The sequence below is a fragment of the Dryobates pubescens genome, chromosome 2 (genome assembly GCF_014839835.1).
Source record: "Dryobates pubescens isolate bDryPub1 chromosome 2, bDryPub1.pri, whole genome shotgun sequence".
Classification (NCBI taxonomy): domain Eukaryota; kingdom Metazoa; phylum Chordata; class Aves; order Piciformes; family Picidae; genus Dryobates; species Dryobates pubescens.
In genome coordinates this window covers 33,438,993-33,461,237 of record NC_071613.1, presented here as the reverse complement: position 1 = coordinate 33,461,237, position 22,245 = coordinate 33,438,993, and the positions used below count along the sequence as shown (strand labels likewise).

General features: G+C 40.3%; 1 protein-coding gene across 4 annotated transcripts in view; it reads right to left on the bottom strand.

Annotated features, from left to right (window-relative positions):
- The window catches only part of LOC104304746 (neurabin-1), a 43,275-nt gene extending 21,966 nt beyond the window's left edge, over positions 1-21,309 (bottom strand). For 3 of the 4 annotated variants that reach the window (XM_054174468.1, XM_054174460.1, XM_054174474.1), the window contains exons 1-9: positions 21,043-21,308; positions 18,473-20,320; positions 6,957-7,089; positions 6,044-6,164; positions 5,431-5,535; positions 5,131-5,251; positions 4,513-4,656; positions 3,024-3,077; positions 1,017-1,246 (exon numbers count right to left, since the gene is read on the bottom strand). In XM_054174468.1, coding sequence (XP_054030443.1) covers positions 1,017-1,246; positions 3,024-3,077; positions 4,513-4,656; positions 5,131-5,251; positions 5,431-5,535; positions 6,044-6,164; positions 6,957-7,089; positions 18,473-20,071 — 2,507 coding nt within the window. In that variant the 5' untranslated portion in view covers positions 20,072-20,320; positions 21,043-21,308. Of the gene's footprint in view, positions 1-1,016; positions 1,247-3,023; positions 3,078-4,512; positions 4,657-5,130; positions 5,252-5,430; positions 5,536-6,043; positions 6,165-6,956; positions 7,090-18,472; positions 20,321-21,042 lie in introns of all 4 variants that reach the window. The other variant, XM_054174451.1, reaches the window with a different exon arrangement.
- Between the last annotated feature and the right edge of the window lie 936 nt (positions 21,310-22,245).

Here is a 22,245-nt window from a genome sequence, read left to right as displayed (position 1 = left end):
CACAAAAAGCACAAACTTCAGGGACAGTCAAAGGAGTGAAGCGAATTTGCTAAACAGTAAATGGAAATGGAAACTAGCACAATAGCAGCCAGCTTAAGGTATTTTCAAACTCCCAAGCACATAAACTCGGGAGGAGAGCGGACAGAAGACCTTTAAAAAGGTCACCAAAAAGCATAAAAATGCACTGTGAAAAGCAGTATTTCTGCATGTGGACTGGGGAGCAAAAGATCTGCAAACTGCCTTTAAAAATAACTGGAGAGAGTGAAGAGATTTGGGACAAAAGAATTATATGATTACAGCAACTACCAAAGCAACAGCTGTGTTCTGTATTATCAAGACACTTCTACAAGTATTTTGCAATTAGGTCTTGTTTAGCCAAGAGAAAAGAAAGTAGAACAAATAGACACAACAGGATGACAAGAGTGTTCAAGTCTTACATAGGTCCATCCAATAAACAATATTACCTCTACTAAAAACCCAAAACCTGTTAACAGATTGAAGATACTGTTTTCATGCTGCCATTTTGATACATACACCAAACTCTTATTTTTTTTCTGAATTCCAGTTACTTCTCCCCACACTCATTCAGACTGAATCACATGTATGTAGCTCTTACAGCACATCCTTTGATGACTGCCCTATCTAGCACAGATAAGTTGGTCAAAGCTGGAGGTTTTATCATGAACAGCAAAAGGTGCTGCCAAATTTCAAGGGGCCCTTCCAAAAGTAAAGACACATTACAGTTTCTCATCTGAGTTGTTTAGAAACTGTATTAGTGAAATATTAAATCAGTTTTCCTAACCTTAGAATCAAAAGCAGCAACAATTTTTTTTGAGAACCTTTCCAGAGGCTGCTGACGTGAGATACTGAAGAATTCAGCATGCTTCCCTAATCTCTGACAAATTAAAAGACAGCATGTTAAGCAAACCCCAACCTTAGATATTGTTGTCAATTTTCCCCATAATGTATAACACATGCATGAAAGAAATAAAGACCTGATATTTTGGGATACTTACTTTTGTTGGTAATCTTTCAGCAATTTCTTGGCCTTGTTGTATTTCTTTTCAAGGGCATCACATTGTTCTTGAGTTTCTTTAAGATGCTCATTCACTGTTTTGCACAAACTCTGTGCCTCTAACCAGTAGGTCTCTAACTTTTTGATTTTCTCTTTGCTTTCATCTAAGTTTTGCTGAAGTTGGGCCCGACTTAGCTTCCATTCATTTTTTTCTGCTTCAACAATTTTTAACTGAAAAGATTAACACTTAAAAGAATTAATCTAAACTAAAAGGTTAAATAAAACCCATTTGTTTATGCATGTTTATGTAGAGAACAGCTAATAACAATTGAATACTTAATAGTAATATAGCTTTAAAAGACATTGTATCAATTCTCCCAACCTTTCTAATCCACTTAAGTTAGAACTCAAACCCAAGAGTCTTTTACTACTTTGTCATTGGTATTACTTCTTTTTAGAGAGATAAAACTAATAAGACCTTTATTGTTACATGATGTTGATTTGTTCAAGGTCTCACAATTTCTTAATACCTCTGGAGAGGCCTATTTTGATGACTTTCAGAGGCAACTGGAGATACAAATCTTAACATGTATAAACAAGTTCCCTGTCCTACTACTTTGTTACCTTTTTGAATAAAGTTAATGAGACCAGTTGATCTTCCCTGGCACTTTTTAAGACACAGCTCTTCCTAATAAATTGTGATATATCCATGATCTGCTTTTCTGGGACTAATGTATAAAACCACCAAACATTCCCTCAACAAAGGAAAGGTATGGGGCCCCTTCATCTTGGCAGCAGCCACATTATAGAAAGCAATGTGAAATGGTCCAGGTTTTGGGGAAGTGAGCAGGCAGGAAACCGCTTACTTTGTCCATGCCTCCTTTTTTGGGGACACCATTTATACTGAGGAAAACACTCCTTTTGAAGTCCGTTAAGACCATCTGCTGATGGAACAGAGATGTTGAAAGGTCCAAGAATGTACTGAATTAAAAATGGGGCAATAAGCTGTACCAACACCAATATTTTTAACAGCTTTTTAGTAATCCAGCGGGGGCCAAGTTCACTAATACTGGAAGGAGGAGGAGCATTGTTAGAAATCAAAATCAGAATTATCATAAGAACCTAAAGAAGTGTTGGGTGCCTTGCCTCTCTACTCTTGGAGTTCTAAACTTTTGCATACTATAAGAAAATTCCCAATAGACACTGCTATTAAAAATTACTGCAATTTGAAACACTCTCCTCTCCCCACCTGCTACTTGCCCCAGCAATATGTCACAACTTGCCCAATGGTATGCATTTCTCAGCAGGACCACACAGAAGGGCAGCTGCTTAACTACAACAAATATCTCCAGGAAATGGCTATACACAGATCTTCATCAGTAGAAAAAGAAGCAAAAAGAGTAAGAAACCTTTTCTCAGAGAAAGAGCACTGTTGAACAAATACTCACCAAAAAACAAACCAACCCAGCCCAACCAAGCTGGAATAAACTCTTTCCCCAAAGCAGGTCAGAAATTTGAGAACAAGAAAAGAGTGTAAACAAGGTAGTAGAAACAATTTCCTAGTAACAGGAAATCAGCTACAAACTGCTGCCTGTATGTGCCAAATCTATACTCAAAAAGACCTAGTTCTATCCACTCAAAATGTTCTCATCTTTGGAAGCTTGTTTCATACAGTACTCCACTATGCTCAGTTCCACTCTAAGCAGTAATACTGAAGCATTCCTTTTATAATGGCACAGGGGTGAATTTTGGGGTTGGGGTTTTTTTGTTTGTTTGTGAGTATGTGGTTTTGGTTTGTTGTTGTTGTTTTCATTTTGAGCACAACTCTTCAAGCTTAGAAATGCCTGCCTAGCACAACACAGAGTACACAGAGACTGAGGTCTAAACCAGATGACTGCCTTCTGCATTCAGCCTATTCTCAGTAAAGTTCATAGGCAGAAATTAAAAAAACAAAGTCCAACAAGCCACAAACTAAAAACATACCAAATAAGATTATTTGAAAACTTACCTTCTCCTTCAGTTGATTCACTTCAGCTGTTGTTACTGCATGTTTTAATTGTAGCTGAAACAAAACAAAATTGTATGAGCAAACACAAAATGGTACTTCAAATGCCAGTTTTAAGTATTTGTCCATGATTCCCTTCCTCCTCAAACCATTTTTATAGTAGCATAAAATCAAACTAATTATTTGTCAATTAGAGAAGTAATCATGAGCTTTTATTGGGGGGTGGAGAGGGAAGTTGAATTAAAACCCAAAAAAGCGCTATAGCATTCTATGTGCTGCAAAAGTCAATACATGACAACTTACAGTTAAAAATCCCACCTTATTGTACATACACATGTATAGAAGTGAGGTTAAAATAACAGTTCAATGTGCCAGGAAAATAAAAAAGTGTTAATGAACTTACAATGACAACTGGCAAAATTCAACAGCACTAGATTATTTTTACTTATCAGCACTTTGAAATAAATGTGCTGACTTGGTTTTAAAATTAAGCCTGGTACTTTACACCACAAATACTCACAGGATTATTGGAAACGGATAGAGGCTACACCTAAGACAAATGCAAATGCTATCATTAACACGTCTTCAGGAAACTGTTAAGGTTTTTCTTGTATGCTGCTTTCTATCTGTAACCCTGGGGGAATTTTATATTTTTTTTGCCAAATATATAAAACCAAATAAATCCATGACCGTCCTTTATTTAGATTATGTTAATAACATCATAGTAATGACTGTAGCTGAGAGCTTAATTGTACTCCAAGTAAATATAGCACTTCGGAAATGATTCTGTAGTCTGCTGCTATGTAAATTGTAAATGCTCTCTAATGATTAATAGCTGAAAGTTCAGCTTCTACAGCAACAAAGTTATCATGAAAGCAAACCTAAGGAGGTCTTCAAAATATGGATCCTTCATAAAAATAACCTGATTTATGCAAAATGGCATCTGACAAACAGTCTCTTTGCAGTGTACTTTTCACCTCCAAAGTGAAAGTGACAGGGACTTAAATCTACCAAGGCAGCACAGCCCCCAAAAATGCCAAAGACTGCACCACTTAAAACATCAACTTTCACAAAGCTGAATAAAACAAATATGCTCCTTTATAAAAACCTTGGGGAAAGGGAATCCAATTTTCTAATTGTGTTAAATTTGGATTCAGATTCTGGTTTACAAATCCATTTCTTCCACAAAATACACCAGAGGGGGGGCGCGGGGGGGCGGGAAAACCTTCCAGACCAAACCCATGGCTATCTACAGTATCAAGTGCTTTTATGTATGCAGACATTTTGCAGAGGACCTCGGGGACTAGAGCAAGAGATGAGATGTGGATTTCCTGTCTTCCTGAAGGACATCTAAGGCATACATTTCAAGGGGCATTTACTGGCAATGAGAAAACAAATCTAAACCCATGAGTAGGACACACAATTTATATGGGTCTTACAAGGTGCAGATGCTCTGTTATCACAAAAATTATTTAAGGAACTGCTACCATACCTCTTTAAATTTAAGAAGAGACTGTGCTGAATCCATATCCAGTGGTAAACCAATATCTTCATTTTCAGGAAGATCAAAAATTTCTACTGATTTTCCATGGAAATGTGACTCATATGTATCGTCATCATCATCATAGTCATCATCCTGTGAAAATGGGAAAGTCATGGCATTCTGTGACACACACCTGTGTTTTGCATTACAGTAGTGGCAGTAACAAAAGCACAAAATTGAGGAACCCAAACAGTTGTGAAATTTTTCTTAACTAGTTACTACTCCTTTTTAATTTCTTATACCTACAGTAAGTTTTAAAGGTGCAAACAATTTCGCTAAGTTCCACAAGAAAGCCAAGTAAGCCACACAGAAACTAATCACACATGGCTGATGCTTAAAAGTATCTTTTGAATTACTGATTAAATGAAGGACAGCAAGCAGTGATAATTGTGTGCCTTGATAATAGTAATGTATGAAGTAGGTTTTTTCTTTTTTCAACTAATTGCCTGGTTTATCCTTTTTTTGCTTCAATTTGACTAATAAAACATTTATGCCATTTTCAGAAGTTATTGCATGTAGCAGTAATCATGTTACTTTTTTAATATGTGAGTAGGCATAAAGTTTTACCTGCTCTGTATCATCATGCACATAGTGCTGCTCATACAGACATCTCTCTTGTTCCAAGGTCTCGCTAATGAGGCGGGCTACTTCACTCTGAGTCCCTGGCTTCTCTCTCCCAATCAGAAACCTACAGGACAAAACCAAATTATCTTGCAGCAAAAACCTGAAGATATGTTTAAGAAATTAGTTCACCATAACATTGCCTTCAACAATGTCTTTGAAAAACTTTCAGATTATGGCTTCATACTATTTTCTACTAATGAAAAGCGATTAAAAGAAAGTATTACTTAATAAAAATATACATACCTCACTGTGCCTTTGGTGTTTTTTAACACAGTGGCTGCGAAGAACTGAGTAACTCCCACCAGACTTATGCCATCAACCTCAACAATCTGATCATTTACTTGAATTCTGCAAAATAAATAAATACTTACTTATCAGTTCAACAAAAATTTTGGCTTGACGGATTTTTGACATGACAAGTATCATTTAAAATCTATCACTAGTATTTATAATGAGAAATTCTGAGTCCCAAGAAATGAATGGCTTACAAACAATCTCCTGATCCTCAGTTACTATTTAAATCATCAATTAAAATTTACATGGTATTTGCTTTTGTATTTTTAATGCTATTTACAGAGTGATCGGTGTCCTGGGGTGTCAACACGATTTTGTGGTACTTTTACACATGGGCATATTCTAAGCTTTTCTCATACATGCTGTATGCAGATCGACAATTATTTTGCCAAATGTCCCCTACAAACCCCCTGTTTTTAAAAAAAACTAATATAAAGCAGGAAAGTATGCAGCTACATTCAGCCTCTGTACTTCTATTCACAGTATTCAGCACATCCAGTGAAAACAACTGGTTTCAGTTAGAAATTTGTAAAAATCATAATCAATGCAGTGAAAAACTCACCGTCCATCTTTCTGAGCAGCTCCACCGTCTGTTATTGTTTTCACAAAAATCCCTAGTTTTTCCAGTCCCTGATCAGCACCAACTCCCATTCCAATAATACTGATGCCCAGACCACTGTCACCTAAAGGAATCAGAAATCTAACATGAGCTGCATAACACACAATGTAACACTTAGCACTAGTGAGCTGTTTCAAAGCATTCCAAATTCTTCCATAGAAAAGGTATGAACATTCACTTAAAAAAACAAAGAAACAAAACACAAACCACAACATATTTTCACAGAATACAGAATACAGAATCAACCAGGTTGGAAGAGACCTTTGAGATCATCCAGTCCAACCTATCACCCAACACCAGCTCATCAACTAAACCATGGCACTAAGAGCCTCATCCAAGCAGCCTGGATGCCTTTTCCTCCCTTCCCAGCAGAGACAGGAGGCTGATGTTCATGCAACACAACAGCAACAGGTGTCAGGCTAGGGAGGGTGCTTGGAGCCTGAAGTTTTCCAAGCAGCCCAGGACCTGCAGGTTGGCAGGATCCTCTATCTAGTTACTACTTAAAGTCTTGTAGTTCTGCCTTCAATGCTTCAAGGCATCTGAAGGAGATAGCAAGATTCATGAATTGTATATATTTTGGTGTGGATCTGTGATTCAGTAACGTAGTCTTCCTAAATTCAGTTAAGTATGACAATTCACACTTAATAGAGGCCACTTAAGGTTTACTGAATTCAGCAGAAGCAGTCACAAATGAAAATCTGAACACACATTTACAAATTCAAGACCTCAAAAAACCCAAACCAAAATAAACCCCAACAACAACAAAAACCCCCCACCAAAACAAAAAAACTATCATGAAAAAGACAATTTTAAATGGTTTTATATTTTCTTTGTATCATATCTCTTGCAAATGCACCTTTTTCAATTTCCACAGGAAATACTTCCATTTTTTCCACTCTTTTTTCAAGCTCATACTCAGCTGAGGCTGCCACAGGGTCAACTTCTTCATTACGTCTATCATAGTCTTCATTTGAGTAAGTACTGAAAACCTAAAGAAGGTAACAGAAAACTTTGTTCATTGCTTTCCTACTCACTTCCAAACATGATACAACTAAAAGAAAATTAGTATGAAAATTACAGTGGTAGTCTTAGAGGTCCATTTTCCAAACAGTCATCAATTTAATAAATACTGCTGCAAGACAGTTTCCAACTCACAAAGAAGTAACATTTCAGAAGTTTCAAAACAATTCCTTAAATACTTTTTGTGTTGTAAATGCACCAAATAGTTAAAAGAAATCAGTCATCCTCTCTTTGATTTAGTGTGACTTCTTCCTCTCTTCTTTCCTCCTCCCCATGCCATCTTCCAATTGAGTGCTTCAAAGAGATCATTTTTTGACTTTGCAAGGGAATCATGCAGTTTCCCAGGAAAAGGAAATGCCTTGTTACATACATTACTATTTTTAGTAATCACTTCAGCTGAACTTTTGAATTGTTAAAAATAAAGGATAAACAGCAGAAATTAAGTCAGAACTCTAGAAAGGAAGAATAAGCTATACATAACATAGTTCATTTTACTTATCAACATGTTCATTAATTGTTTGGATAAAAGGAAATAAAAATACACTGCCTCACATCTATCTGAAAACCAAAGTTTATCTGCTTAAGTTTTTTCAAGCACTGAGTGTTATACTGCAGCTGTAGCATCCATCTCCCTAATCAAGAATGTGTAGTGTTGACACAAAGATAATTTACACTGGCTTGCTAAGGTTCTGCAGCTTTTGCATTTTCCCACTAAGACTACCTAGACAGGTAAGTGAAATCATGTGAATAAGACACAACTGTAATTAGCTGCAATCAGCTTTTTTCCAGCGAATTTTCATCCACTACTCTATGGTGTTAGCTCTGCACAGCAGTAGCCTCAGTCACAGGAAAACAGTTACTGAAACAGATTAGCAAAAAGCAACTAAGAGAACTCAAGCGTCTTCCATGGTGAGCTCAGTGCTTTACCTCCAGACTACAGCTGGAGGACAGTTTCACAAACTCTTTACCAAATCCTGCAAAACAGCTACTTCAGGAACACATCATGGCCATGTAGCAGTCCAGTAAGTAAGATCAGATCCACTTGGCTTAAAGGGAAGGAAAAACCCCACTCCTTGAAGGCTTGTATTTCCTCCAATCAATAGTCTATTCTTCCCAAAACTTGCATAAAGGTAGATAAACCAATAAACTCCTTTGGGTTATCATACCAACACTACTGGGAAAAAAACTGGACACAGAAGTGTAACACTATCTACCTTTCAAAAACTCTACAGAAAAATCTGCAAAATAGACAATCATCCAAATGGTTTGATCCCTATCAAAAAAAGGTGATCATGTTCCTTAAATTATTATCCCTCCCCACCCCCAAAATCAGTAAATAGGAGACACTGACAAGTGCATTTTCTTGATTTATTATAACTCTGTAGTCTAACTCACAAAGTAGAAAATAAAAGCAGTCACTGTCCACCAAAAATTTACATGACCAATTCCTTACACAACCATTTATAAAAGCGGTGGAAATTGCGGGGGAGCGGGGAGGGGAGGGAGCAAAGGTGCACCATCGTAACAGTATTGTATATGCTGCAAGTCTTAAGCAGCAAGCAGTCAAATACCTATGAAATTTCTAAAAATTGTAGTTTTCCAGCTTGAAAGTAACAGCATTGTACTTGAGAGACTAATTTTGACACAAAATTGATCATAGGAATTGATCTTCTGCTGGGAGTGGATCACAGAATTTTAAATTAGTAGTGGCTTAAAGTCCAGCGATGTTTTTAACTGTTATTTGTAAAACATATCTATGCAAATGGAGATTGCTAATATTTATGCACATTAACTTAAGAAAAACCTATCTGAAACAAATTCTAAGAGGAACAATTCATACTTTTAAAGTATCAGAATACTTTTAAAGTGTGAGAATGTTTAATATTCTAAAAACCATAACCTTACAAATAAGATGAGATAGACCCATTTCAAAATAGTAAGTAAAACCTCCCTGCTCAACTTCAGAGAAGTAATTTTGAGGAAAACCATGAAATTACAAAGAAGAAAACTAAAACTGATATACAACCAGAAGCCAAACCATGCAATAACAAATAAACACAAAATAAAACAAACAAAAAACCAAAACAAACAAAAACCCAAAACAAACAAAAAACCCAAAACAAACAAAAAACCCAAAACAAACAAAAAACCCAAAACAAACAAAAAAGGCAAGACTCAAGGACAAAAGACAGAAGTATTTATCATGCATATGTGGAATCATAACATGGTATTCATCTTTTATGAGATGAAACAGTAAAATTGTTGATAGTAATATAGAAAACACGGAATTGCTCAGCAAATTTTTGTTGCCAAATAGCAAAACTAACATTAACCACAGCTAAAATGTGGATACTAAGTAGTATGAGTTACAAGTTACACAGTTCTAAAGACTGATGAGAAAACCAAATGCAGATCATCCCTGTGCTGTGTCTGGCAGGCCTTAGTCACTGCGTGAAATGCATTAGGGACAAAAGAAATTCTTATCTTATTATTTAGAAGCCACTGCTATCCACAGATCATAAAACTATTAGTGTGCAAGTGCTATTTTTAAGAGATATGCTTCAGCAAACACAAGCTATTGTCTCTACATAGGAGAAAGTGGATGAATTTTACAAGCCCATTACCACAGCTTGTTATATACTCAGGAGATTAACCTAGCATTAATAACTTCTGGATACTGTCAAGCTAATAAATGATGAAAAACCTTAGTATACCGGGGGGGGGACCACACACACACACACATTTCTTTTTACACTGAAGACCTCTTTTCTTCAGAATGAATAAATATATTTTGAAGCCAAACAGTTTCAAGAATTCTTAAGAATTAATTTAATTAAATTGTTAAAATATATACTATAAGTATATACTTGCACCTTGGACAGCAAATATATTTATTCAGAGACAGAACACTAAGAAAATTAACCACTTTTCGAGTGCAAAACTCAGTTTGCCTCCTTCTATGAAGATGCTAATGTCAACATCACTCAAAAAAACCCTGTTACCATACAGACTTAAGAACCTCCACTGTATCATCTTGTATACCATAATTAAAAACAGCATTATCACAGAAAAGCAACAATGACCTTGCTTAATCCAAACTCTAAGCAGCACACAAAGCTCTTTGTTAGAGGGCAAACACTAATTTTCCACCTGTTTGCATTGAACTGTTACAGTCATAAAACACAGTCCAAAGAACTCTACTCCCATATTAATTTCTAGCAGATTTCTGTTTGTGCCTGATTAAAAGTAGAACATCACAAAAGTAATTAAACAGTAAAATTTAGAAATCAATATCTGCCCAGAAAGGCTTACAGTTAATTGGAATGGAAGCAATATCAACATCACTTTAAAATTCTCATGTAAAAGGGCAGCATTTGCTGGAAAGCCCCACAACACCTGCACAGGCAGTTAAAAGCAACACACAACAGCTCAGAGAGGCACTGAAGTGTTTCTGACACCCCTGCCCAGATACCACACCTAGCAATGATTACACCTGTTGCTTCACATTTCTTCTGAAACATAATGCTTGACTTTGAACATGCGAGTTTACTGACACACACTGAAGCCAAATATTCAAAACACCAGTTATGGCTCAGGGAAAATTATCTGAGTAAAGAGTTTCAGCTTTTGAAATTGAGTGCCTTTGAGATGCCCAGCAAAAGGTGAAGTGCCCAAGTGAACTTGAATAATCATTTGAAACAGTAGCACTAAAGCAGGACTGAAGTATAACCTGCACTTTACTCTTACAACCTCCCTCTTCAATTAAAGCAGACATCTCAATATCCCTACCCACCCTTCCTTCTGCTCCCAAAAGATACACAGCATTTTATTACCCCTACTTGTCATTTAAGTGAAAAGTGCCTATACCTCATTTAAGGCAATTCATGCTATCAAATCCTTTAATCAGCACACAGAAATATCTCTGCATGACTTAAAAACTTCATCCAGGTTAAGTTTACACAAAGGCGTAAGTGCAACCTTGCTTCAGACACACACTACAGATAATTTCATAGAGGTAATTGAATTATAATTATAAATAATTCTTTAACCAACATCACTATTCTCTGCTTAATTCTTGATAAAACTAGAAAAAAAAATTTTCTCTAATTCTGTATTTCACTGCAGTAGCAAAGGCACTAGAGCTTGCTAGAGAGCAAGAAAGACAACATGATACCTGTTTCAGCCAAGTTATGCTACCTACTCTAGAACAAGACACACTCACTTTTAGATATTTCTTTTCTAAATCCCAATGAAGGAAATAGTGAAGATGGAGAAAGATTTTACTTCATTTCAAATATTCTGAACTGAAGTTGAGAGATGATCCATATTGTCCCTCTATGGAAGTGGAACTCTGCTGTGACCTGGTTGTACTCCACTACCACTTCAGTTGAGGTAGCACTGCTTCGACTGATAGAGATGGAAAGACTCCAAATAAATAGAATATGACTAGAAGGGACAAAAAGTACTCTTGATACCACATAAAGGGAGACACCCCCACAAATGTCTCTTGAAGACTTTGTATATAAAGAAAGTGATTTAATTATGAACATACATAAGCTGCAGAGGTGTCCTGGTCCTATGAATTTAAGTCTGACAATCCAGAATTAGATATGCTTATTTATTTTTTAATTCACCATAAGAAAAGTCTTGACCTGATCATATCTAAGTAGCAAACAAATTCATAGGAGGAACTTCAAAGAATAACAGTGAACACAAAAATAGTCCACTGGCTGTTTTCAAGAGGACATAAGAAGAAATAGCAACAAAATAACCCTGCCATACCAGATCAACTCAATTGAGTAAACTGCAATAATACTGTCACTAGCAGTGATCAATACTCCAGGTTTAAAAAGGAGGCTCTTCTCACTATATCAGGACACATCACAGAGTGATGGAGAAAACTGACTGAGAAATAAATCTAAAGAAATTCCGAAACAAACATGCAGCAATACTTTGTGCGTCAATGAAATGCTCATCCACACCCCATTTCCTCCCTCCTGCACTGCCTACAACCATCCTCAGAGCAAAACAGCATAGGCTGGATGTGCACAGTGATCAGCTAATATTAAATACAGGTAATTTAAACTGCAGCCCTGCCATAAGTGAGGGCATGAATTTGCAACTCTGATGCAAGCACCAGTTTTCTCCACACCAAGAAGTACTTTAAGAATATTTTTCAAAAGTCTCTCTTCCCTGTCAAAACCAGGGGAAACTGCTAGGAAGTTGGAGGGACTGAAAAAATAGTGAGGACGGACAGCTCATCCTCACTGTCACCTCACCTGACATACATTACCTCAGCATTCTCTTATTTCTCTATAGCATCACCAAACAGGGCAGCTAATATGGCATATAAGAGCATCCAGGGAATAGTTCAGTTAGAAATACAACGAGACACTAATGTAAAAAGTCAGGCTGGCCCAGCAGTGAGCCAGGTTACAAAAAGAAGTTATTTGCTTTTTCTGTTCTGGTTTAGATTTAGAATAGAATAGAATAGACCAGGGTGGAAGAGACCTTCAAGATCAGCATGTCCAACCCATCAACCACCCACCTAAACAAATAAACCATGGCACCAAGCACCCCATCAAGTCTCTTCCTGAACACCTTCAATGATGGTGACTCCACCACCTCCCCAGGCAGCCCATTCCAATGGGCAATCACTCTCTCTGTATAGAACTTCTTCCTAACACCCAACCTAAACCTCCCCTGGCACAGCCTGAGACTGTGTCCTCTTGTTCTGGTACTGTCTGCCTGGGAGACGAGACCAACATCCACCTGTCTACAACCTCCCTTCAGGTAGTTGTAGAGAGTGATAAGGTCACCCCTGAGTCTCCTCTTCTCCATGCTAAGCAACCCCAGCTCCCTCAGTCTCTCCTCATAGGGCTTGTGTTCCAAACCCCTCACCAACTTCGTTGCCCTTTTCTGGACTCGTTCCAGCAAGTCAACATCCTTCCTAAACTGAGGGGCCCAGAACTGGACACAGTACTCGAGGTGCAGCCTAACCAGTGCAGTGTACAGGGGCAGAATGACCTCCCTGCTCCTGCTGGCCACACTGTTCTTGATGCAGGCCAGGATGCCATTGGCCCTCTTGGCTGCCTGGGCACACTGCAGGCTCATGTACAGCCTACCATTGACCAGTACCCCCAGGTCCCTCTCTACCTTGCCGCTCTCCAGTTCCAGCCAGTTCCTAACCCAATGCAGTGTGCTCCCGTCCAAGCGATTTATTTCTGCTCTACAGCTTCATAACCTGGCACTGGACTCTCATCCAAAGACTCTTGAAATGCCAAATCAATCCACCATTGTAAAACATGCATATCAAATATCCCATTTAAATCAAAGCTCAAGTTGAAAGTACTTCTGTCTGAAGAGCTGAATAAAGGTCATAGAATCAAAACATAACAAAGACCAGAAAGGCATCACAAATACTGGATACGGAAGTGTCTAAGACCAGGTAAACATATGTGCAGTATTAAATGCATTTAAGCATAATAAACATCAAACTTTTATGAAAAATGAGACTTCAATAGAAATGTAAAGAACGTATTTTCTCAAAAGCTAAATAAAAGTATTTATTTTTCCACACATGAAAATATGTACCTTCTTCCTCCAGTTAAAATACATGTTTTTAACATCTCACACCATTAAGTTAACTGGCAGGAAATACCATACTCTCAGATGCAGGCAGAACAAAACAGGGTTATTCTTTGTGAGCTCTCACTCAAAATTAGTGTAGAGAGTTTAAATTTGAGATAAAAAAATAAAGAAAAGTTGTTATGATGTTAAGTCACAAAGGTAACACTGATGCAAGCGAGCTTCAAAACAACTAAAATCCTTGAGCTGCAACAAACAAATTGTCACTGCAAAGAATCCCAAACAAAGCACAGTGGAAATATGCTTACAGGTATTTGTATCAAGGAAAAAAGCAGATGACTTCCCACATACAAGTCCATTTAAATCTACTCTCAAAACACATCTCCATTTTCCTGGATCAATATACACCCATGTTACACTCTTGTTTCTTAATGCCACAGAAGTACTTTACTGAAGTGCCTGACCAATAGCTAAAAACCAATTGACCATTTATACAGTAATCAATTCTCCAATACCTGAAAAACAAAAATCCAGAGTTTGTATCTTCCACCAGTTAGTGTATTTTCTATCCCTTTCTCTGTATGACAGTCCAAGAACAGAAGTTACAGTCCAAAAGTCAAAATGTATGAAGCTGAAGCGCTATTCTGGAACATTTTTTAAACCCACATTGACCTAGAAGAAATTGTGTCTCCCCTAGAAGCGGCAAGTGTTTACAGAAACACTGTTAACAGGAAATCTAATTCAAGTGCATCTTCATTTACCACTTCATTAACTTCCATCGTAAGCAGTCCTGTACTAGAAAGACTGAGGAGCATGTCAGCCTGAACAAGAGTACCATTAGTGTCCCAGATGTTCATAAACCAGCTCTATTTTGATGTGCAAGACAGGGCACTATCATGAAGGACTCCCATGTTCTCTCAGAAGCATCTGGTACTTGGGCTGTTGAGGACAACACACAAGCTATGAAACTATTTTCAGTTTTGTTATTTAAGAAATAAGTTTAAGCTTGTGCTCAGCTGTGACAAATATGAAAGTAAAGCCTTTATGCAAGTTTGTGGTTTGGGTTTTTAAAAAACTATTCTTAATGATCTTAAAAGAAAATATTATTCAGAAAAATCTGGAAATGGACACTCCCATGCAATATAATCTGGGTAACACTGCTAACTAAACAGACCTGCAGAAGCAAAGAGTAGCTATGCTATCTTTTGAGCTTACCTGAGCTACAGAATTTCTAAGGATCATAAATCTTTGCAGAAGTTAGTCATAGTGCTATTAAAGGTTTCAAGGACAAAGTTTGACACAGTCAGAGGTAAAAGCATCTCAAGAAGTTGGTTTGGAAACAGGCATTTCCCCCTCCCCAATGGAAAGTTTCAAAATTACAAATGTCAAATAACATTCAGTCATTATGTTTATATTAATTAGAGCCTTTCAAGGTAACCATATAATTTAAAGCGAGTTTAATCCCTCTACTACAAAACCAAAGTGAAATAAGAAGGGATGACAGCAGAGTTACCCAACACCATTTGTTTCATCTCTAACACTGATTGCTTACACAGTTTATTCAGAAAACTTCAAGACAAAGACAAATTCAATTCCCTTCCAAATACCTTGGACAGCTGAGTCTGCTTTACATTCCTTCATATGTGGCAATAAGGACTAAAACCAGCTCATGTACCGTAACACAAACTCAGTCTGTGAAGTTCTGCTAAAAACTGTGCAGTATCACTCTCTTGTCTACTGTAAGAAAAACAAGCAATGGAGACAAAGTTCCTTAAGGTCTGCAGAGATCAAACAGTAGCAGGACATAAAGACACAGGCCACCCACAGTAAGTAAGAAATCTTCCCACACATCATTTATCACTAGATTCTACAGAATTGAAACATTCATTTTAAAAAGTCTCATCTATGCTTATTTTCATAGGCACAGGGCAACACAAAATCATGGAGCATTTGTGTAATTACATTCCATCTTTCCTGAAATTATCAGATCAAATTATGTTCTTAAGCCCTGCTACAGATGTCAACAATTATGGATCTCTAGCATGGGTCAGATGCAGAGCTAACAGTATTAGCTACCTCATACATCCCCTGGGAGCTCCACAGTCTCCTGCTACTCAAAAGCCCTGCCAATTTTAAAACTGACTAGCAACTTTGAAACAGATATATTAAAATTCTCCCAATACTGGTTTTAGAGTGTGTAGGTAATAGGTAACTTACAGACATATATTCAACCTCCCTTTTGGGTACACCAATTACAATAGTCAGAGCTCCATCACTGCAGAATCTTGGTGATCTGACAATGTACGTTTTCTTGCCTAAACATCTTCTGAGTATTTTGAATTCTCCAGCTTTAGAAGGCACCTACTAAACAGCAACCGCAAAAGACAGAGATGGCTTCTCCATAGTCACCACAGAGCTGCAGCAAGAAAACAGCAAAAGCACCAAGGCTAGCCTGCCCTCTCTCAGGATCATCTAAGAGGAGAAACTCAGACCTTCTCCTCTATTGGCAATGGGTGTCTGGAATGGCACTCATATTTCAAACATCTTAGTCTAAATAAAGCTGAATAAAGAAAGTACTAGGATACATCTCTCACTATAGCATTGCTCAAGATGTGGCGGGTACCAGGAATAATCTTTTACTACCACTCAGGATATTTTTTTTCTCTTCCAATTTAGGATGCACTAAAATTTACGCATGAAGTCAAACAAGAAGTATTTTCTTCAGTGAGATGAAAGTGGCATTTTCTAAGGAGTTAGAGATATTAAAGATATGTTACTAAAAAAAGGTTCTAGGGAAGTACAGTAAGAGTTGGATTTGTTTATTTTACAGAGCACAAAAGGCAAAAAAACCCATACACCAGGCTTTACTCCTACAAAATATCACAGAAAATACAAAACAGAGGCAGAAAAGGGGAAAGTAAAAATTGCTTAGGCATGAGGAACTGAGTGGGACAAGTGACTGAAAATTACATACAGAAAGAGATCTGTATACCTGTTTTAGGAAAAATACAGTCAGGTTTCACTGAAAACAGCTAAAGGCAAGTATCGCAAGTTTCAACTTTAGGACATTAAAAAGAAATCTCACTGACCATATTGCTATTATGTACATTTTATTGTGCCAGTTCAAGTAAGGCAAAACTATGTTATTTTTAATGGAAAACTGCGAATAGTTGCTACTAACAGTTCACCTCTTCTTGTGTAATTTCATAATCTGATACAGGTTAGTTCCTGTGGCTTCCATAGAAACAGTTGTAACTGAACAGTGCTAATTCTCAAAAACGTAATTTTGTCTACATGAGAGCTTCCATCGCAGTTGGCAGGAAGATTTCTACAGGCACAGATGTAACAAAGAAGGCAGGAAGTTTGTTTCAGCCACTGCTTCAGTGGGATTTCAGCAATCATCAGTAAAAACCAGCCTGCAGCAAGAAACCAGCAATCACTCAACAAACACACATTTACAGTAGACTCTACATGGCACTTTCCTTAGATATTCAGTGCACAAATTCGAGGGGAAATGGACTGATACCCCTCAGGCTCTCTCACAGCTCTCACTAGACTTCTGCAGCTTCCAGTAGTAGCACTCCTGCCTTCAGTGCTCCAGGTCACCACTAAAGCAGCATCAACTACACGAAAGCTATATAAAGTTGGCCCGTCTACGGAGAGACTATAAACAAAACACACATGCAACAAAACTTGCATTTTCCCACACCCAAAACATTTCTGGGGTACAGCACTGGCATGTTTAGCAAACTGGGAAATTACAACTCTCTGCTGCAGCAAGTACAGGAGTCAACAGAATTTTTACATCCCTCTGATCAGTAAAAGTAAGCCCAGACTATGAACAAAGTGTAAAAATAATTCATTGAAGATTATGTTTTTCATTCATTTAACAGAAGGGAAGCATTCTTGAGAAAACCCAGGGAGTTTCCCATTCCATCCTGATCTGCATCTCCCAATTCTCCTCCCAGACTTTAATGAGGTCTAGAATAACTGAAGTCTGCAACAAGACTACAGGTAAACATAGTTTGAGTTGTGGAATGACTTATTCAGGGGGTATTTTTGGTGAGAGAAGATCGGATACCTAAATCCTTTTTATTTGCTAGCATTGTAACTCACACTGTTCCTCATTATCCAGCCTGCCCTGAAATTTCTGCAGCTTCATAATTCCAAAACAGTCATGTTAGCACTCCTGCAGCTTGTTCACCAAGCCAGTATCAACAAACCAAACAACATATATGTGGTTGTGATTAGAGGTAATTCTAAAACCCTAAATAACTGGAACCAGTGATTTGGTATTTTTGTCAGTTAATTCTCAACACAAGCCTGAAGTAGACTCTGAAGGTTTGCTGGAGGGCGGGGTTTGTTCTAAACTTTGTACAAAAGGTAGAACTGAAAAAAATCCTTTCTAATGCAATGCCTCAATTTTAAAGGAATGATGGGAAGTACTGAAGCTCATGTGTTTGAATGCATTCCTGAAAATGTCCAGAAGAAAAGATCTCACTTGTTTCACTATGCTATCTTATGAAACTGCTGTGATTCAGAAACCATTTGTGAGTAATTTCTAATTTTCAGAACGAGAGTGATTGTAATTTCTGTCTTACTCAGTTTTGAATAAAAGCCATAAACTAACATTTTTAAAAAGAGATTGTAGAGCTTTGAAAAAACAAAACAAAACAAAAGCCATAGCATAAAAATTTATGTCCTGGTTATTTTTTACTGAAAAATAATTTAAAAAAAATAAAATAAAAATTCCCATGTAGTTACCTTGATAGGAGCTGTTGAGAACTTGACTTTTCGGCCTGGCTCAGGATCTTCCTCTTCAGAGAGCCCAGGAAACTCCTCATATTCACTGTCATACATATACTCCTCCTCTCCTTCCAAAATTTCTTTGCCTTCAGGCCCATGGTTTTCTGCCTCTGTATTCCTATCATCATCAAAAGCTGCATTCTCTATTCCAAAAGCACTTAGGTTCTCGCTCTGCTTTTCCACCACTTGCTCCTCCTCTTCAGTATCTCCTTCCTGCTCCAGAACACCCTGAATTTGTGTGACTGGACCATCTCCCACAGACATCCCATCTGTTTCTTCCTCTGGATTGGTCTTGCTGCCTTCCGTAAACTCTTCTACCACTTCCAAGGAATAGTAGCTCCTCTTTCCTTCCTGTACATGACATCTGAGCAGCTGATCCTCTGGAACAATGTGATCTTTCTCCAAACCTTCTTTTTCATGCCCTGAGGTTTCATCTTGTGCAACCAGCTCTGTACGAGTCTCCTCTGCAGGAGAAACCCGCGAGAGGACACTATCTGATTGCTGAGCCTCCTCACCAGGCATACTGCCCGTATTCCACAAGCTTCCCTCAAGTCGTTCTCTTTTGTCTTTTCCTAGCGGCTCACTCATCTCATCTCTGAGGATCACAGGCTCTTTGGTGGACACAGCCTTCTTTGGACATCCTTCAGCAACAGCAAATGAATCCAAACTGTGGTGGCCTCTCAAAGGGTCCTGGTTCTGAGGACCGTTATTCTTGGAAATTTCTTTGGATTCTTCAGTATCACTGTCACCCAGAAAACTTTCCAGCCTCCTGGAAATGGGTCCTGCATTCAGGAAGGAGGATTTGGAACCACTACTGGTATACTGCTGCTTCAACTCATTACTTGGATTCTCACCTTTCTCCAGTGCAACTGGAAGACTTGCTTCTGTACTAAAACTAATGTGGTCAACCACATTGTTGCAATCAGAAGCTGAACTGCGTCTCCTCTTATCCTCACTTCTTTCACATTTGTTAGGGGAATATCTGTCCACTGAACTCCGTTGTTTTATATTTCTCTCAAACAGCTTCCTGGTTTCTGAAAATTTTTCTGCCAGGGCAACTTTGTCCAAGTCTGCCTCATCATTGCTACGGATGACCTTGTCGGTAGCAGAAAGCACAGACAATGAATCCACAGGACTGCCACAGGGGCTTGTACTTGTATTAAGAAAATTATTCTTTTGGACAATGAGGAAAGATGGACTACCTGGAGAAGATCCATACTCAGCTGATGTGGCCCGGCTGATTAATTTGGTCTCAGCAGGTGGACTGCTTTCACAAGGGGATGTGGAAGAAGAACCTCCCATTTGCAGAAACATATTTTTGATCTTATGTACTCTATTGCCGTAAGTGGCAGCTCTGCCTCGACTGTGTGGGTCACTTCCCCCTCCATTGGAAGAGGTGCTCAGTTTCTGATGCAAGCCTGTTTTGTTGGAAGCATTTTCAGGATTGTTTACACCATCAAAAGAGCATTTGATAGCATGGAAATCTGATTTATAGGCATTTCGGTGTGGAGAAGCACTTCTTAAAGTCCTTTCCCCTTTGCCCTCGGTTTTCATCATTGTCAGAATGCAAGCTCCCTCGTTTCCTGAAGAATGGGAAAGACGGCTCCGAGGCACAAAGCTTTCACCCTTCAACAACCCGGCAAAGCAGATGCCACAGAAGATCCGAAAAGCAGCCTTTCACTCAGCCAGCGTCCCCGCTCACACTGCAATGGAGCACAGGGATACGTGGAGAGAAAGAAATCACAGCACGTAAATGGCCACATCGGGTATTATCCCCAGCGCGGATCGCGATATCCGTAGAGCCATCTGCAGAAAGACAGAGTTTTCGTTAACTCGGGGCCTCGTCGACGTGTGCCACGAATCCGAAACTCAGAGTGGGAAACGCCGCCCGAGAACTCCCCGCTGGATAAAGGCCATTGTGTCTGCCGGGACGCGCGGCCCCAGCTGCTCCCCGCGGCCCGCCCGGACACTGACCTGGCGGCTCCCGCGAGGGATGCAGCGGCAGGCGCCCCCCTACGCCGCTCCCGGCTGCCCGCCCCTCCCGCCAACGGCTGTCCCGAGCCGGGCCGGGCGGCGGGGGGAAGGGGCAGAGCCTAGCCCTTCCTGCCGCTCGAGGGAGGCTGGGCAAAGGCCGGACCCCGCCGCACGCACAGCGGCTCGGCGTGGCGGAGGGGCCGACCGCCCCCGCGCTGCCCGGAAGGGGGAAGCCACAAGTTTGGACCCCAAGTTGGGGCTTCCATGTGGCAGCTCATCTGCGGCGCGGGGCCTAAGGGGCCCGTAGCGGAGTCGCCCCGGCACCTAGTCCCAAACTTTCCACGCCAGCCTACCTGGGGTGGCGGGGGTCTCGCCGGCTCCTTTCCCCCTCAGCGCTCCCGGCCGCCCAGCGGCCGCGAACACCACGCCATCATTATCCGCCACCAGCCGCCCGCCCGCTCGCCCTCCCTCCCTCCTTCCTTCCTTCGTTCCTTCCCTCTTTCCCTCCCTCCCACCTTCCCTGCCCCGCCGCCGCCCCGCGCTCCTCACTCCACCTTCCTCCCGCCTCCGCGGCGGCGCTCGGGCTGCTAGGCGCCTTCCCCCGCGCTGTGTTTCGGGCCCGCCCGCGCGTGCTCCCTCGCTCGCACACAAAGAGAGGGAGCGGCAGGCGCGCCCTTGTTCTCAGCATGAGGGAAGAGAGGGGCTGGGGGCGCGGCGGGCGCGCCCGGCCTGAGGGAAGCGCCTCCCGCGCTGGGATATACCACGCCATAGCGGGACATGGGTTTCGGGTGATACCATGTCGGGAAGGCGAGCGGGCTTGGGGCCGCCCGCCGCTGTCCGCTCCCCCCTGGTGGCCGTGAGCCCTGGGCAGCGCAGCGCCGGCGAGTGGGGGTCACTTACGGGCACCACCACCGGGGACACTGCCCCGGCTATGGCTGGAGATGATGCAGGACCACGGATCCTTCAGCAAATGTGATAGCCGAAGTGCCAGCGCTGGGAAGCCGCGCGCTATTTTCAAAGCCCGGGCGGGTAGCGGGGCGGGTGAAGCGGCAGTCCCGGCTTCATCCCGGAGCAGCGTGGTTCCTGGGTGGAGGGAAAGTCGCCGCAGCTGCCACGACAGAGGCTCTAAGAGCCGGAAGTAGCAGCAGTGCCAAACAGTGCCTTTTTGCCTTCTTCCTTGAAAAAAATCGTATTGTTTTTAACCTCTTTCGAAGAGGTAAGTGTCAGACCCAAGCGGAGGTACACAGCAGAGGCAGCTCCTGGCCTATATGCGGGGCTGCGGCTGCCTGTGCAGACCTCCTGCCCCTTTCCTCAGCACTGGAGACAAGCGGAGCAGTTTCCTGTGCTCCGCGAGCAAGTTCATGGATACTTCTACATGCCTGCGCAGGTCGATCTGGCGAGCCTGCTGTATTTCCTCACCCGCTCCCCGGGCTGGAAGGCTCTGCAGCTCCCCAATACTGAGGGAATGATGCCTGTAGTCTGTAGCCTTAGGCAGTAATAACTGCAGTTTTGCAAGAAGTATTGCATATATCCAGTTTTCTGGTTTGTTAGCCCAAAGAAAAGTACTGGCTTCAACCTATTCATCAGTTAAAGACAGAATTTGGATTACTTTCTAGCATGGTTATGTCCACAGAGCATATATAAAAATCACACCAAATAATTAGGAGAGCACTGCAGAGCATTGGTAGTTACCAATTATTTGGCAACAGTTGTTACCAAATTGTGTAACAATTATTAAGAAGTCTAAATACTTCAGA